Raw genomic sequence first — 19440 nt, 5'->3', positions numbered from 1 at the left:
CAAACTCTACTTATTTAAATAAGGGTAAAATTGGAAGAAAAGAATTAATTTTTTTTTTCGATTTTGTCAAACACCACTAATTTTGCAACAAAATGAAGGGGTAAAAATACCAGTTAATTTAAACGGAGGGAGTAACAGACTTTTAAGTTGGGACAAAATTGGCGCATGGAAATTATTAGTCGAGAAGTTGAGCTTGATGCCTTTCTAATACACCTTAATCTAATAGTCGATAAATTTATAACTTCGACTAAACAATAATTTTCATGTCCTGATTTGGGACCAACAGCGATAAATTTGTTCATTTGCTAATCAATAAGATAAATATTTGCTAAGTTTTAAAAGCACTCTTGGCATATCTCTTGCTAAACATAAAAAGTACTTATAAGCTTAAATTAGTCAAAAATCATAGAAAAGAGTGTTTGGTTAAATTTATATGCTGGTCATACTAGTATAAAATTATGTTTTGGCTTTTTTTCTAGACGTTTGGTAAACACCAAAAGTAATTATAAGCTAAAATGAGCGGGTCATAAGTTGATGGCAATTCGCGGGAATGCTCCTCATTTGGGGTGGTCTTTAATTTTTGCCCCTCAAATTGCTGGTCCTTAATTTTTTTCCCTTCGCGTAGAAATCCTGAGGTTCTGGGTTCGAACCTCCACTCCGCCATAAAAATAAAAAATAATTTCACAAGACAAAGCTTGGGGAAAATTATGCCGGATCTGGCATAAGCGCCTTAAGGCATAACTAAAGTTATGCCGGATCAGACATATTTTATGCCTTAAGGCAATTTATAAGGCAAACTTTTATGCCTTAAGCTTAGTTATGCCTTAAGGCAACCTCTGCCGGAGACAACATAAGTTATCTTAAGGCATAATTAAAGTTATGCCGGATTCAGCATAGGTTGCTTTATAAGGCAAACTTTTAGTTATGCCTTAAGGCGATATATGCCGGATCCAACATAACTTTAGTTATACCTTAAGGCAACTTATGCCACATAAGGCAGACTTTTCTCAAAGCCTTGCCTTGCGAAATTATTTTTACTTTTTATGCCTGAGCGGGGGTTCGAACCCAGAACCTCAGTATTTTCGGCCACCTTTTCAAGCAAAGGGCAAAACTTAAAGATCACCAATTTGAGAGGCAAAATTTAAACACCACCCTAAAAGAAGGGCAATCCACGCAAAAAAAATATAAGTTGATCATCCCCAACTTATGAACTTCTTTGTTTTTTTGTTTTTTTTTTTGCGCGGACTGCTCTTCATTAGGGTGGTCTTTAACTTTTGCCCTTCAAATTTGTGGTCTTTAATTTTTACCCTTCGCCTAATACCCCAAGGTTCTTGGTTCGAACCTCAGCTCAATAAAAAAAAAAAATCGCAAGAAAGATGTTTGGATTCGCAAGGCAGAAAGATGTTTGCAAAATTCTGCTCATGCAAAACTCAGAATTTTACCTTCAGGCCAAAATTCTGCCTTAAGGCAGAGTTTTGATTGACTGAGCAGGGATTCAAACCTGAAACCAAGGGATTTCTAGCGAAGGACAAAAATTAAAGACCACCAATTTGAGGAGCAAAAATTAAAGACGACCCCCAGCGAAGGATAATCCTATAAATTACCCATGACTTTTCAACTTATAAGCATTTTAGTTTAACATTTTTTTTTCACTATATTATCCTTAATAATTGTTTCTAATTCTGAAAATATCTTTGTCAAAACAAAATTCCCGACTTTCAATTCTGCCTTAAGGCAGAGTTTTGATTGACTGAGCGAGGATTCAAACCTGAAACCAAGGGATTTTTAGCGAAGGACAAAAATTAAAGACCACCAATTTGAGGAGCAAAAATTAAAGACGACCCCCAGCGAAGGATAATCCTATAAATTACCCGTGACTTTTCAACTTATAAGCATTTTAGTTTAACATTTTTTTTTCACTATATTATCCTTAATAATTGTTTCTAATTCTGAAAATATCTTTGTCACAAAATTCCCGACTTTCTTTTCACTTTGAATATTTCGTTCCTTCTTTAAAATACCCTTAAAAAATTGAATTTTCTTAGGGTCGTTTAGTCATGTCAGGAAAAGAACAGCTTATCAATATTTTTTTATCAAATACATCAACTACTTATTGTCAATTTCAATAATTGTATTCAAACACGTAAAAATCTATAATCATACCAATAATTAGGTAGGCTAGACTTTTAATTTAACACAAATAAACGGAAAAAGTACCAAACAGTGCGAAATAAATTTACATGTCTAAAATATATTTTATATACTAAAGTTTAAAAGTTAAGAAACATTAAGTTTTTCTCCTTCGGTCTTGGGGTGCATAGTGATGGAAACGATTACAGGCCAACAAGCAATTAACATGCACGTGTCCTACCTCCGAAACTTTTTTTTTTTTTTTGGAAACCCACAGCCTCTGCCCTTCGGGTGAGCACTCTGTGGTGAGCATTAGGTAAACCCGCCCCTGTGCAATCGCTCGTAAACTACACAGGAGATGTAAACCGCACTAGGTAAACCCCGTGCGACGAGCTAGATTGAGAAGGTATTAGGGGGGGGGGGGGGGGGGGGGGTTTGAACCCGCGACCTTCCTTATAGAGGCCTCCCCTCAAACCAACTCAACCAGACCCGAAGGTGCCTACCTCCGAAACTTATTATGCTATTTCTATTGAAATTAAATTAGTTCCAACATCGTGAGTAATAAGCTACAAGGTATTCCATTGATCTTGAACAAAAAACTGCAAGGTATTAGATATTTTCCTTTTGTATAATTTAAAGTTTTCTTATTGGATTCTCCCTCCATTCTAAAATAAATGAATTTTCGAAGTGTGGCACACTCCTTAAGAAAGTTAATTAGGGATATTAATCAAAGGTAACTTATCATATTACTCCTTTGTTTTTTCTCAAGCTTTTCTTAAAACTAGAGATAATCAATGTAGAGATTTAATTATGTTGAAAACCCCATTAAAGAGAAGGTAACTTCGAAAATAATAATTAATACATCGTTAAACTTTGAAAAAATCATTCATTTTGAATCATAAAAAATATATCAAAATTCATTTATGTTAAAATGGAGGGAGTAGGTTCAGTTCTTAAGTCTCATCTTACTTAATTTCTTTCCAATATGTGTTATTTGAATTTTGCATAGTGAGATGCATATGAAAGTAAGATTTCTTTCCAACTGTGTTATTTGAATTTTGCATAGTGAGATGCATATGACGTTTTAATTTTTAAAAAATAAAAAATTTACCATACCATGTAAAACCTTGATGATGAAACGGTTTCGAACTGTCTGATTTTGACCATACAAAATAAAATAACTGAAAAACTAATATGGTATAAATTTTATAAAATAACAGGTCACGCTATACCATTGACACCCCTACTTTGCACTACCTTTTCAATTTTTCCCCTTTATTCTAACATTTTAACACCTATTTCAGACTACTCTCCCGAATAGGGTATTTTGTTTTAACAAAAAGCGCAACCATATCCTTTCACGTTTCCATTTAGCAACGGTAAAGATATTTGTACTTGAGAAAGGGGAAGATTTGTTGATGGAAACATAGCAATGGTGGTTCAGCCTTGAAAGTAGAACATTAACTAGAAAGATAACAAAAAGCCACCTACTTTCAAAGAGTTCCTCTTGTCCCCTTGATCCTCTTTTTCCCACTTTTCTTTTTATTCCACACATATAATTAGGGAAAGGGAAATAGTGTCCGAGCAACAGCACAAAACCAGCAAGTCAGCAACATAAGAGCCTAAAGACTTCATGCAAACATATCCAGGACAACCCGGAGGCAATCCCCATCATGCATCAAGTCAAAAGCTTTGTTTATGTCCGCAAACGTCATATTATGAGTGATGTACTCATCCACCTTGATTTCCTGTTAGTATGGAAGAGTTGGATAAATGAACAGTGGCCAAATGGTGAAATAAGTGGAAAAAAGTTTTAGAAAAGGAAAAAACTGACCTTCTTCAAATACTTGTCCACGAGCGTAGGAACTTGTGATCGGCTTTTGAAACCACCAAAAGCGGTTCCCTTCCAAACACGACCAGTCACCAGCTGAAATGGACGAGTGGATATCTCCTGACCAGACGCAGCAACACCTACAATCACTGAGGTTCCCCAACCCTGCAGGACACATTCAGTATCAGTATCTTGTACATAGATTAATTTCTTCATAAAGACGAAAATTATAAAGATAGGGGAACGTAGGGCGGGGCAGCTAAGCTATTTCAACGGAGTGAAGAGGCGAGGAAACTGCCATACCAATTTTATTGATTAGACACTAGCATAATTTACCTTGTGACAGCACTCTAAAGCAGCCCTCATAACAGATACGTTTCCAATGCACTCAAAACTGTAATCAACACCCCCGTCTGTAAGATCCACAATGACTTGCTGTATTGGTTTCTCATGCTCCTTAGGATTGATGAATTCGGTCACACCAAAATTTTTGGCTGCATACAACAGTTTAATATATGGATGAGATTATGTGAAAACTTCACAACAGAAAAAAATTAAGGACACTAGAGCATGAAAACTGTTGAGCTGCTCAAGTTTGATCCAAATTCTATTTCTTGAATCAGATTAAATTTAACCAGATGTCCTTTCACCGTCACTTTCAATCTGGCATACGCCTCAAAACTATTTTGTTTCATAAGTTGTTTCCTCCTATAATCAGCATGCAGGAAGAGAACTATTCTGAGATCAAACAACATATATATACATCAGACTTCTATACGAGTGATCTACTGCTTATCATACAGAAATATACAGATGATAATCAAGATATATGAGTGATAAAATTATGACATCTAATCTGAAAGTTTCAGAAAGATATATCTATGGTGTTGCTTCCATATTCCAATATGTGTCAAATGATTTGTCAAGGAATATTATATCTCTTGCCTTCGAATTTTTAAAGCTTGAAATTATATCATATTAGCTAGAGAGAGGTCATGGAATAACAGATTGAGCTTTAGCATCGACAGCAAAATCGAAGAGGAGAAAATGCACCAATAGGGTTTGACTGGTTGAAACCAAGGTTTTAAGACCTATCGGCTAAGGTAATGTTCGGCATCCTCTCTAGTAGATCTATCTCATTCTAGTTGGAGAAATGGCTGTTGCATTTGATTTTGTAGAAAGGATAAGGGAATAAAGACAACTTATCATTACTAGGCTTCTTTTGCTTTTCCATTACCATTATATTCCATTCCAAAAGGAAGCTCTCTACACAATTTACCACTATGACATAGTGATGATATATAAAAATTCTTGTAAGCACTCATAAAACATATAATCTACAAGTGCGCCTACATATATACATCTAAATCTGAAATTACTTGTCGGTTTTTTTTTTATTTTTTATGAGAATGCTAATTATTTGTCGGCTTTTAACTAACATTTTTTAAATAACCGTGAAATTCCCGTGCGCCAAAGGGCCCACGGTTCAAAACTCGGCGGTAATGCCCCGCCCCTGTACCCTTCTCCACTTACATACAAGGTTTTTGTTTGCAACAGGGTTCAAACTCGTGGTGTGCACCTAATCCACACATCATGAGACACGCTCTTACCATTGAACCAAAGCCCTAGGGGATTTGGCTTTTGATTGAACATTAGTAACTTGTATTTGAAGTCTACCATAAATTGATCTAGGGAGTAGCTCAAGTTCTGACAAATGTGATGTAAAATACACTCTGAACCTAATCATATACTTAAAATTCCTAAAAGACAATCTTAAGACAGATTGGACAAAGCTGTACCTCTATCAAACTTTTTGCTGTCAATATCAATCCCAATAATCCGCGAAGCACCAGCAGTTTTTGCACCCTCCGCCACCTAACAAGCAAATTGATAGATTACATAAATATATTAAAGGAGTTTAATTATTGACACACAATCATATTGTTAGATACTTACAGCAAGACCAACTGTTCCCAGGCCAAAGACAGCAACAGTGGAACCTGGTTCAACTTTGGCAGTGTTCCAAACAGCTCCAAGGCCTAAAGACAGCAAATACACAATGCAAAAACGCAAGGAGGATAAGGAAGATTGTAATTAGCCATTAATTAAAACTAAATAAAACACAACATATTGGCAAAACAAAGGGACATAGAAAGATGGGCATTCTATGATTTTTTATTTCTTCCTCTTGGTGTATCTAGGGAATAAACCAGCTTGAAGTTTTAATGAAAAATGATAGATAAGATGGACACTTGGGTTAACCAACCAAAAGGCACTATCTAGTAACTCATATAGATCAAATTACTATGACGATCTGCTCCCTAACCAATATACCTAAATGCATTTCCATCCTTGCTCTATCAATCATTTATACACTAAGAGCCCCACTATGATACTTGGTTTTAATTTCCTTTTTTACTTTCCATTCTTCTTTTACTTCTCTTTCTTTTAGCTTTTACTTTGGGGTATTTTCTCTCAAAATCCTGTCTTGACTTTACAATCAGATTGTCTCAGAAGTGCTCTCAATTTGGCAGGTGTCAAGCGTTGCAGTAATTTTAACAGAAACTGAGAGATTAAGGAATCAATAAGAACAACTAATAGTATGATGATGAAGTGGCATGAAACTGCAACTTCGAGTACCAGTCCAACAGTTTATTACAATTATATATTATCGATAAAGAACAGATTAGAAATGGAGCAAGGTCCAGCATTAAATACAGAAGATATTTCATGACTTAGCTTGGAGGAAACCGCAAGATATTAGTTCAATCACATATTAGGTTTAGAAATCAAGTTACCGGTTGGAACACCACATCCAAGAAGGCAGACTTTCTCCAGAGGAGCTACTGGGTCAATCTTTGCAACACTAACATCATGAACAACGGTATACTGACTGAAGGTTGAAGTTCCCATGAAATGATAGATCGGTTTTCCATTGATTGAGAATCGACTCTTGCGGTCGGTCATCATAACTCCCGCTCCAGTAGCAGCCCTTACTTTACCACAAAGGTTGGTCTTTCCTGATTTGCAGAACTTGCATTCTTTGCATTCTGCCTGGTAACAAGGTATAACATGGTCTCCCGGCTGAACCTCGGTCACTCCTTCACCAACACTTTCTACTATCCTGCAAATTTTAGAGGGCTAAGATCAAGAAAAAGGGTATCCAGATAAAACTCTTGTTTTGCTTCAATGGAAGCTACTACATTCAAATAAAATGCTACGACATAAAGAGAGCATGTACCCTGCAGCCTCATGACCAAGAACACATGGGAAGAGACCCTCAGGATCCTTCAAGGAAAAAGAAACACGTGTTAAATTGTGAGTGACTATACCAAACAACCACAAATAATTTAATAAACAAATGATCTAAAACCATTGACTCCAAATTTATCGTTTCCCAAAGTACTAATTTCCACAAAAATAATGAGTTGTGGGAAATTTCCCAAAGAAAGAACTAGAAGTTCTCGGCATTCTGAGAATACCCTTGAGCATATATGTTCTGAAGAAGCTCAAAATCTGGGAATGCATGTTTCTATGAAAATCCATAAGGAAAATTACTTTTGCACCAGTTGAACTGCTTTTTGTACGAATATAATGATATGTCACAATATTAGCCACCCAAAAGCAAATCAATATTATTGCAGAAATGAAAAACGCTTCACCTCTATTCTCTGATTCAGCAATCAATCCGCTTATTCACGAATCCCAAATCAGTTGGGGTCAGCTTAATGATCCTTTGTAACCCATTCCACTCTATTCAGCAGGTACTTTAAGGATTCATCAAATTTAGACCACATAACTACTCCTTTATCTGGCTTGAGACCGGTGTTCCGTTTGTCTGATTGTGCACTTAAGGTGTGTTCGATACGAAAGGAAATTGTTTTCCACAAAAAATGTTTTCTTGGAAATTATTTTTCAGGAAAATAAGTGGGTTTCTTACTTATTTTTATCAAGAAATATCATCCTAAAATCATTTGTATATAATCTAGACAAATACTAGAGTAAAATCAATAACTACTACTCTACTAGTCCATGGAGAATGATGTATACATATAGATATATTCCTCCCGTTTTTGTCTTACTTTCCTTTTTAGTCCGTTCCCAAAATAACGCCTCTTTCCTTTCCTGACAACTCTTTGATTCCAATATCCAACATGACATGTTTCAGACCACAAGATTAAAGGGCATTTTAGTACATTCTACATATCTTTGACCACAAGATTCAAAAATCCTGCTTAATTTCTTAAACTCCGCGTCAACTCAAAATTAGACAAACAAATTGAAACCGAGTGAGTAGATTAAATTACCTTGCCACTCCATGTATAAGCATCAGTATGGCAGAGAGCAGTATAAAGAACTTTAACACGAACTTCACCGGCCTGTGGTGGTGCCACCTGTACATCCTCTATCACCAATGGCTTGTTGGGTTCCCAGGCCACCGCAGCTAATAATCACACCATTTCACAATCCATAAAATCACACATTAAGCTACTAACTTAAAGGCGCCGTTTGATTCGCAGACTAAATTATTATAATCCGACTTTGAGATATCTATATTTATCAAGGATAAATAATATATTTTAATCTCAAACTTAGTTTTGAGATATCTCACCTTATCCGCTTACCAAAAATACAAGTGACACATACATTTCTATAAGTGGGTGTACTAGTATTAGATCCGACTTTGATATTGCTTTAAAAGTAATGAATTTGAATAGAATATAGAAAAAGGTACCTTTGCAGGTGATGACTTGACCTTGTGTAGCCATGATTTTGGAACTCAAATTACAGACCACAGAATTAATATTTGTGAGAGAAAATAACAATAGTGTTTTGAGGATGATGTGTATAGTTCAAATAGATCCGATTCTGTATAGGAAGCTTTTTACTTCAATTATTACTAAGCCCAGCCCACTAGAATTTTCATACCGCCCTTACTTTGCAATTATATTTTCCCTCGTCTTTTTGGGAAAATTACAATTAAATGTCATTCGACCTTCTAATTTATAAAATATGTACCTAGTGTATAAAATATAGTAATAAATATACATATACACAATCTTCCATAGGGTAATTCTTGTAAATGTATCGGCTAGTTGGTTGTCCTCCTTATAAAACTGCTTATTATTTGATTTCCCCAATCTAATTAGGAGACACCTGCAATCAGACAATAATTTTGAGTATTTTTTTATTGTTTTGTTTAAGTATATTATTAATTAATTCATAGAATTAATATTTACTTCTAAAAGAATGTTTTATATTCTAGCGCCAAATGTATAATGTATATAATTCAGCTCCTTGTGGGATATTTGTGGAGAAAATTTTAGTGAATCCATTTTGTCATATTTTTTTTTCCTTGCAATATAATTGGTTAGTAGAATGTTGCCAGAACGGGGGTCTATTTAAATCTTCTTTTTTCTTTCTAAATAAATAGCAATACAATTAGCATTTCACAAATATTCAGTAACAGTGTGAAATTATTTTTATATCTGAAGTAGATTGTCATATTCTATTTAGCAAGAGCAAGCTTTACTAAAAATTGAAGAACATAAGTTTATGTCAGATTAGTTTACCGACAAACCTTCATATTTACACCAACTTAATAAATATATAGCATATTTCTTTTTATGTATTATTATTAAATCATAATTATTAATTCACACTTTTATTTTAATTTATCACTTAATTATGATAAATCAATTTATAAAAGGATGTATTCCTGTGAAAACGAATACATGTGCCTCACATGACAATCCATAAGTATGACAAGTATAACAAATTCACACAACAAATCCACACGACATTTTATTTGTTCAATAGTTCCATGATCTCACCATTCTAACCTCAATAAATTAAATAAATGCATCTGACAACTCATATTTAGATCATGTCTCCAACTTTGATCTGATACGAGTAAAGTAAACCACAATAATCCCTCTTTTTAAGTAGTTTTCAAAACAACCTTAATTCTTAATAGGAGTAGCAAAAACAATTTGTCTCTCCTTATCCTTTTTTTTTTGGTCTTATGGTATTTAATTTAGCTAGCATCTTCGTGATAATATCTTATATTAACCCCATTCCCAATCTAGATAGTGGGCCCTCTGCCATGCTTGAATTTGGTGATTTGCACAAATATGATAACTTCTGTGTCAATTTAAGAGCCCGTTTGGATTGGCTTATAAGTTGCGTATAAGCTGTTTTCAGTTTTTTTGAGTGTTTGGCTGGTCAGCTTAAAGTCATTTTGTACTTAAAATAAGCTCAAAAAAATAATTGGGCCCATTTGACTTAGTTTATCTAAAGCAGCTTATAAGCTGAAAAAAGTTTCTAAGCCAAAAAAAATAAGTTCGACTACTCCAACTTATTTTTTTTTGCGTATAAGCTGTTTCAGCTTATAGGCATAAGCTCATCCAAACAGGCTCTAAATAAGTTTAGTAAATTATAATTAACTTACATGTCAATTGTCATAACTTGAGCACGCAGGTCATAACTTGGAGCTTACCAGATTTGACCTAGTTTAAATAAGTCTTAGCCGATAGAAGTTTGGATGGATGAGCGAAGATTTGCATTGCCATAACTCTCAGGACTTTAGTATCATTTGTATGGTAATTTTGGAACAAATTATTCACAAGTCCTCGCCGCACCAGGATTTTAGTCCTAATAGAATCGTAAATTTAGAACAAATTGTTCACAAGTCCTAAAACCTACAAAAATCAATAACTTACTTTGTCTTGTCCAACAATGAAGCTCACAAAAACCCATCAATGGCGTTTCAAATTTCTTCAACCAAACCAATCCAAACAAACTACAAATAAGCAATAGATTTACAATTTTCTAGAATATAAAAAGAAAATTGAGAAGAAGGAGAAAACGAAGAATGAGGAGGAGGAACAAAAGTTCTGGCGGATATTTATATTTGCTAAATTTTTAAAATGGGATGAAAGTTAAACACTGATTCTTAAAAGGCAAAATATTTAGCAATTTTGGCCCAACTCTCAACTTATTACTATAGCACCTCGGAAATTTGTTTGAATTGAGTTTAGTACTAAAAGTGTGCTGACAAGGTTAAAAATGTTATTTTGCCTGCCAAAAATGCTAAGGACTAGCACTACGTCAATTGAGCATGATAATAACCATGCAAGTGTATATTTTCGGAGAGCCCTCGAGCTAAGCCAAGTTGAGAATTACATGACGGACAAAAGTTTCAAATGAGTGGACACAATGCCTAACTTTAGACGAGCATAACTTACCATTTATACATAGTTATGTTATGCACTATATAACAAATTAAAGCCCTTAGCTTCAAGCCTAGTTCTTAACACTTTAGACCGTTTGTCATTTGGCCATTCTTACAAAGAGTTAAGGCCTTTGGACTAGAAACTGCTTGCCAGCCACACTAGGAGCGCATATGAGCGCGTCACAATAGCCATGGCGCCCCATCTAGAAATCAGTTTTCAGGCAACGCGGTAGGGGCCAAAATCATTTTTTTTTGTGTGTATAACTTTTACCTCACCACGAGTGGCAGCTATGACGCACACCTGAGTATCCGTATTCACACATCATTTATTTAATGGCGACAGGTTTAGCGAATGGTCAGGTGCAGGTAGGGGTGGGCATAGTTTGGGCCAAACCCGAAATTCAAATCGAATTCGAACTTTTTAGATATTTGGTTTGGATTTTTGGATTATGAATTGGACTTCGAATTTTAATTATTAAAATTTATGGATATCGGATTTAGTACTATGTATTTTCGGATATCGAAAATCCAAAAATTTAACGCGTTATATTCAGCCCTACTCATATCATAAATTTCCAAAGGTCCAATAGATTAGTACCATACATCCCTACCCATTTAAGTCTAATATGTCTTAAAGGCTCAAAAGTCAAAACAAAAAATTTGAAATATTCAAACCGATTAATCCAAAACCGAACTAAAAGATCCAATCCGAATTTATTTGTATTGGATTTAGATTGTTATTTCTTCGGCCAAAAAAACTAAATACCCAATCCAAAATTTTCATATCAAATCCAGAAGACCCCAACACCCACCCCTAGGTGCAGGCGACGAACATACAGGCAAGGACTCCTTGCAACTTCATTCTTTTGGTGAGCCTACCTTTGGATTCGTGGGATCACTCCATTTCAATAGTATATTTTGTAATGGCGCGGGTTAGCCCCATAATTTTATTAACGTAAAAGGCTCAAATATGTCATGGAACTATCGGAAATGGCTCATTTATGTCACTCATCAATAGTTTGGCTCATTTATGTCACTCATCAATAGTTTGGCTCATTTATGCCATCGAACTATCGGAATTGGCTCATTTATGCCATCGCTCGTTACCAAAATGACTCATCCATGCCATTTTTCATTAACGCCGGTTTTATAATACCAGATATGACACGTGGCCTACAATTAGAGGTCTACGTCGTTTACTTAAACTAGCCCAATTTCAAATCCCAAATTCATAAAAAAATCCAACTCATACACCCTACCCACCCACAACCATAATCTAGTTGGAGACCACATGTCATAGCTGGTATTGTAAAATCGGCATTAATGAATAATGACTTGGATGAGTCATTTTGGTAATGAGCGATGGCATAAATGAGCCAAACTATTGATGAGTGGCATAAATGAGTTATTTCCGATAGTTCGATGGCATAAATGAGCCAAACTATTGACGAGTGGCATAAATGAGTCATTTCCGATAGTTCGATGGCATATTTGAGCCTTTTCCGTTTTAGTAATTTGTCCGTGGTGTCATAAAGGCTCCACAAAGATTTTGTATTATTTTGGATATAGATACTCATATGGCATTGCGAATGACGCTTTATTCATCTCTTAGTTTAAGATTTGATGCACTTTAATTAAGAAGATGTTTATCTCATTCATTATTTTGATTAATCAAATGAATTGAACTACTTGGTGAATTGGGTTGAAATCATGTTACGATGGTTCGCTCCATGCAAATTGACGGGTTGTCGGTCCCATCGTCATTCATTTTGGGGCATGGCAATCACTCACTTTAGCTCTATTCTCTCTCTTTTTCTTTTTCTTTTTTAACTAGTGGCCGAGCTTGCTCCTTGCATTTTAGAGGTAATGATCAAAAGAACACCGGAACTGTTACTTTTTCCTGAGTTTTCTATATGAACCATCAGGTGTTTGAGTTTCCTACATGAACTATCACAAACTATTTATCAAAACACATCTCAACTATCTTCCATTTTCCTACCTCAATTATTCGTGTAAAAAAAGAGAACTACTAATAGTTAAAGCGTATTTTGATAAATATTTGGTAATAGTTCGTGGAGGAAACTCGCACACCCAATTGTTCCTTCAAACCATAGCTGAAATTCTTCCAAAATCATCCCAAAATTGAGTTCTAGCTGAAATTCGTGGAGGAAACTCGCACACCCACTAATTTACGCTTCAATTCGTGGTTAAAGAAATGCTTCATACTTGATTAAGATATTAGGTAGGAAACAAAATCAAAAAAGCCCACTTTATGAACACTTGAATCGACCATTAGAAGTTAGTGGAATTTGGGATTCGAAATCCTGTTGCAATCATTTGACTAATAATGACGGGAGCTGAAAGTCACGAATTGAACACTATTTGGGAGGAGAAAATTTTGAGGTTCCGTCAAGAGTCATTTTGAAGCTTGAGATTGAAATTTTCAAAACTTGAAAAGTGTTGTAATTTGACGTGGGTGTGCATAAATATTTTTGATAACGCTTACGTGAAACTTATACTAAATTTTGAGCTCAATTAGAGCTGAGTTGATCCCGTTTTGGGCAAAAATTCGGAGCCAAATTTGAAGTATACGAAGAATAGGAAAGACGACGAGTATAACGATATTGTATATCCTCCATGCATCTTTGTGTATCCCTGTGTATTTCCTGTATCTCTGCGTATATTCATGTATACTTGTTTGTGATATACATGGATATGCAGTGATATACATGTGTCTTGAAGCATTTTTCAACTCGTATCAACTACCAGTTTTGACTCCAAACTAATTCAAATAACCTCCAATCTTCCTCAATTATATATATTGCCTCGTCCAGGTGTTCCCAATGAATTTGAACCACACACTGAAAAGAATTTTTTTTTCTTTGGTCTTTTGAATATTGCATACTATTGGTAACTTTTTGTTAGCAAAAAATGGCAAATGGTATAATATGACTAAGTGTCAGCAAAATACTTTTATTTTTCTTGTACTTTTCTAGTACATTGTTTATATAGTCTTTGGGTTCATAAATGAGATGGACCAACAACTCATGTTAGGCTTAGCTTTTCTGGACTTTAAAAGGATTTTACATGGTATATCTTTTTTTTTTTTTGTGGTAATCAAGTAGATAGGAATATTTTTATTACATGTCTTTCAAAAATAGCATTTGATATTACATATAAGTAGTATTTCGATCATATAAAAACTTGTTTAAGATTTTAATCCCACCGAATAAGGAATCTAACTAGCGCTTTTCTTTCTCACACGGGATCTTTGACCATTTACGAATCTACGTAAAATCTTTTCAAATTCCACCTTTCAGAATATTTGCCACATTTTTAATTTAATTGAACTAACAGGTGTTCGTACTTCGTTTTTTACGATTTGATGATCCCACAACCTTGTTTAGATCTAAGGTTTAGTAGCAATTTTTAAAGAGGCATTTGAAAGTTGTAGCATTTGCTTTCAAGTGAAATAAGACTTTGTAACTGCACATTGCAATTTTTAATTGGCAGCAACGATTTGGACGGCTTTGGATTTGATTGATAGTTTGACCATTCTTTTGGACACCTCTAATTACAATAGTTTTGGCATTCCCAATAGAAGCATCATTCTTTTGAACGGGTTTATACGTTATAGCGAGTGTAGGTAGTTAATTTGAACAATGATAAAGCGTTCACCCTAAGTAGGCGTTTGGCCATGGAAACCAAAAAAGATTTCAACTTTTTTTTGGATTTTTTGAAGTTGGAGTTAGAGTTCAAAGTTGTGTTTGATCATAGTTTTTGCAAATAATATTTGATTATTGAAGTGTACTTTATATGAAAAACTAGATGGCCTATGCCCATGCTGCGCACGGGCCCAACACTTTGGATTATAGTGTATCTATGTGTGTGTAGTTGTGTTTGGATAGTGATATAATATATATATATATATATATATATATATATATATATATATATATATATATATATATATATATATACTATGTTCAAAACACGATTAATATAACATTGCAGTTTGTGCTCCGTATCTAAAACTTTATTATATTCGTGTTTGCTACGAATACAAAGTCGGCAAAAATTTATTAATACTTTTTAAAAGAGAAGACTTGTTTAAAAGGAAACTATTTTCCTCTCGTTGAGATAAAACAATAGCAATATTTAAGCATCAGTTGATACTTTCAATTTTAATTCGATTAATTTAAAGGTGTAAAATACTTATTATTTTTTGTCAAATTTTGATTTGGATAATTCTAATTCAAATTATTAAATTAATTTTACATCTTTAAAATGAAACAAAGTAGAAATTGATTTTCTATTTAAACGAAAAAATACTGTTTTTTAATTTTTGGTAAATAATCTCGGTTTAGCTCATTTTACTTGTCATGTTGTTTTTTGCATGGTTTTTTTAAGGAAACGTCAATTAGAATTATAATTTGACTAATTTATCTTATTTATTATTTGATCTTCATTTGATATTAATCTCTTTTCACATTTATTAGAGTAAGAATAAAAATGAAAAAATAATTAAATTCTATCTTATTTTAAAATATAAATATTTTAAGTATATTTATTTTAGTAAACATAACAAATAAATGACATGGCGGAATAGCAAATACAACACTTAAATATCTAGATTAGATATCAGGCTAATATAAGAAAAGAAAAGAAATTGTATGTATTTGACTACTTAACCTTTTGAAGAAAAACAATAATATGGGGTCCATGTTTTTTGCTGTGCAATAATTTCATTTGCTCTCACTAATGGGTTGATATGCATGTGGCAATGAATCCACTATTATTGACTTGATGAGGATACTTTGGGATTACATAAATATTCTTTGATTATTTAATATATGGGGTGCACGTTTTTTTTTTTTTTTTTAACATTGCTTTTTTTTTAATATGGGGTTTACTTTTATTTTTTTCATGAGTTTGGAGAGGGTGGGGTCCACCTTTTTTCCTTTTTTTTTAAATATTGCTTGGTGTTTTTAGTATGGGGTCCACCTTTTTTTTTTTTAAGAGTTACTAACGACGAAGCATGGATAAACCGATGCTTCTATATAATAGAAAAATAGAAATATAATAAAGTACTTCTATCTACTTTTTAGAAGAGTTGGTAATATAAAGTATAAAATGTCATTTTTTTGCCCTTAAATAAAAAAGTGGGTGGGACCACAAAAGATTTTTTTGCCCTTAAATAAAAAAGTGGGACCAAAGGACGGACGATGATCTTGCTTATAAACCGGCTCTTCTATATAATAGTAAAATATAAGTATTTTAAGTATATTTATTTCAATAAACATAACAAATAAATAACATGGCGGAATAGCAAATACAACAGTTCAATATCTAGATTACATCTCAGGCTAATATAAAAAAAGAAAGAAAATTGTATGGTTTGGCTACTTAACCTTTTGAAGAAAAGCAATAATATGGGTCTATGTTTTTTGCTGTACAATAATTTCATTTGCTCCCACTATTGGGGTGATACGCATGTGGCAATGAATCCATCATTATTGATTTAATGAGATACTTTGGAAATTACATGAATACTGTTTGATTTTTTAATATTGGATGCACTTTTTTTTTACATTATTTTTTTTTTAATATGAGATTCACTTTTTTTGTTTAAATTGCTTGATTTTGTTAATATGGGTTCATTTTTTTTCCCGTGACTTTGGAGACGGTGGGCTTCAATTTTTTATTCTTTTTTTTTTTTTTTTTAGTATTGGTTTGTGTTTAATATGAGGCCCACACTTTTTTTTAATGGACTGACGACGAAAAAGTAGCCAACCGGCTCTTCTATATAGTTAAAATGATTTGTATCCCCCCTCCCCCCCCCCCCCCCCCCCCCCCAAAAAAAAAATTCTAAAAACTAGTAAAATCACTCAAAGCAATTAATAAACATAACCAGAGCGAGAAATATTGCAATTATACTCGAGATCAGCTTATGGAGTGATCAAGACTGACAGTTTCTTTCCATCAAAAGGCTGCAACTGAGAAACCTACTGGTGTACACAGAAAATATAGCATCTCTAAATATGACTTTGTTGCAAAATTTCCACCTATTTATTTTCTTTTAAAGGCTTTTTAGCACATGATGTTCAATGTTTGTTGGAGTGGAGAGCAACCGAGCAACATAAGTTGCCTCTAACCAGTAAAAAAAGTTGTAAGAACTTTTAGGATAAAAATTGAGCAACATAAAAACTTTTGGGGTAAAACTTGAAAACAGAAAAACAAAAGTAAAGGTCCAAAACAAAAAATGAAAAAAAGTGAAAAACAACGTTTTGGTTGTTTTCCAAATTCTATTTGGAATTTTTATGGCCAAACACCATAAAGTGAAAAAAAAATCCGGAAAAAAGTGAATAATTCTCATGGCCAAACAGGTCCTTAAATTTAGTATTTCACGTCTAAATACTTGTCGTATTTTTCATTTACACACCCCTTAAGAAAACATTAATTGGGAGGGTGTTTGACTCATTTACCCTTATTTTTCTCTTAAGATATAATTTCTATTTATTGAATATTTACTCTACTCCCTCCGTCACATACTGATGGATATAAATTATTCATGTAATTTTGTATATAAAAAAATAAGATTTATAAATAAAACATTAATAATACTATCATATTCCCGCATATCTTCTAACAAATCTTGCAGGAAAAAGAATACAAGAGAAATAAAGAGCAGGAACAAATTGTCAAAGAAAAGAAGAGAACCACTTATGCATCTATAACTCCGTAGACACATCCGTGAAAATTTACAGTCACATCTGTGGCATCCGCAGACCCGTCCATCACCACAATCGCATCTATGGCATCCACAGACGCGTCCGTCACCACAGTCGCATCTATGGCATCCGCAGATGCGTCCGTCACCACAGCCGCATCTATGGCATCCACAGATGCGTCTATGGAGAAAAAGTCAGGCATTTATTTCTATAAGTAGCAAGCTACTCTGAAGGCAAAGGGCATCCAATTTTTAGCAAGATACAAGAAATAGTCTTTGCTCTATTTCTCTTCTTTTTATTTTATATTTGTAGGAGTAGTATTTTATTTTTGATTTATTTCTTACATACTCCTTAATGGAGTAGTTTCTTTTTGTTGGGATAGTTGAAGAAGCTTGGTATAATGTTATAATATTGTCTTTATTTTAATATTTTCATGTCTTGATATTCAAATCTTTGATCTTGCTTCTTTTAGTCCTAATTCTCACGGAGGGATTAATTCAAGCTAGTTTATCAATTCAAAAATCTCAATATTATTTCTTTTAGTCCTAATTCTCACGGAGGGATTAACTCAAATAATTTTGTTAGTTTAAAATTGTTATCTTATTTCTTTCGGTCCTAATTCTCACGGAGGGATTGACTCAAATAAGTTTAATGATTTGAGGGGTCTCTATCTTATTTCTTTCAGTTCTAATTCTCGCGGAGGGACTGACTCAAATAAGTTAAGTGATTTTAAGGGCTAATCGCAAGAGGTCTTTATTCCTCATAACACAAATCAAATCAAATAAGTTTTTCTATTCTTTTGTGTAATTTAATAGAATGAGATTTTATTATAATTGTACCAAGTGGATTCAACGACTCCCAACTCTTTTCTTTTTATATTTTCTAATAAGTTGTTTATTTTATTTTAAGTAATTTATACTTTCAAAACCTCTCCTTTCATCAATTTGATTCTCTCAAAGAGTACCCAAGACAATACACATATGTAGCTTAGGTGGTTTCAATCTCTGTGGGACGATATCTTAAACTATACTAAAATTTGACAGAGTACGAGCGAATTTTCCTATGCACTTTGTCCTCGTCACATACTATTTGTCGCTTTTTTGTTTTACACTCCCCTTAAGGAATATTAGTTAGGAGGGGTATTTGACTAACTTTACCCTTGTTTATGTCTAAGGCCTCATTTGTTTTCATTAAGATTAAGACGTCTGAATCTGAATGCACATCTAAATCATTAAGATGTTGTCTCTAGGTCTGAACACTGAATGATTAAGACTGTTTGTTTTTCAATATCTGAATGTGCATAATGTGTTTATTTAAACATAATAAATATACAATTCAAATTAAAAAATAACTAAGTAGTAGAAAATAAATACAAATTTAATAAAAAAATATATTATTTGATAAAAAAAATGAAACATTTATGTTCACTAGTAATGGTGGAGATATTTTGTAGTCATGGTGGGTGGTGAGTGGGGGTGGAGGGGTGAGTGGGTGGTGGGTGGTTGGGGTGAGGG

At 33.7% G+C, this 19440-nt stretch overlaps 1 protein-coding gene across 1 annotated transcript; it reads right to left on the bottom strand.

Annotated features, from left to right (window-relative positions):
- Positions 1-3499: 3499 nt before the first annotated feature.
- LOC132610358 (alcohol dehydrogenase class-3) lies at positions 3500-8857 on the bottom strand. Its single transcript, XM_060324663.1, has 9 exons — positions 8697-8857; positions 8269-8405; positions 7203-7249; positions 6760-7085; positions 5918-6000; positions 5761-5836; positions 4298-4455; positions 3965-4126; positions 3500-3878 (listed from the first exon to the last, which is right to left on the bottom strand). The coding sequence occupies exons 1-9, from the start codon at positions 8728-8730 to the stop codon at positions 3762-3764; spliced, it is 1140 nt and encodes a 379-aa protein (XP_060180646.1). The 5' UTR covers positions 8731-8857; the 3' UTR covers positions 3500-3761.
- Between the last annotated feature and the right edge of the window lie 10583 nt (positions 8858-19440).

This window comes from Lycium barbarum, chromosome 9 (genome assembly GCF_019175385.1).
Source record: "Lycium barbarum isolate Lr01 chromosome 9, ASM1917538v2, whole genome shotgun sequence".
NCBI lineage: Eukaryota > Viridiplantae > Streptophyta > Magnoliopsida > Solanales > Solanaceae > Lycium > Lycium barbarum.
The sequence above is the reverse complement of the archived record's forward strand: the minus strand, read 5'-3'. Positions and strand labels throughout refer to the sequence as shown.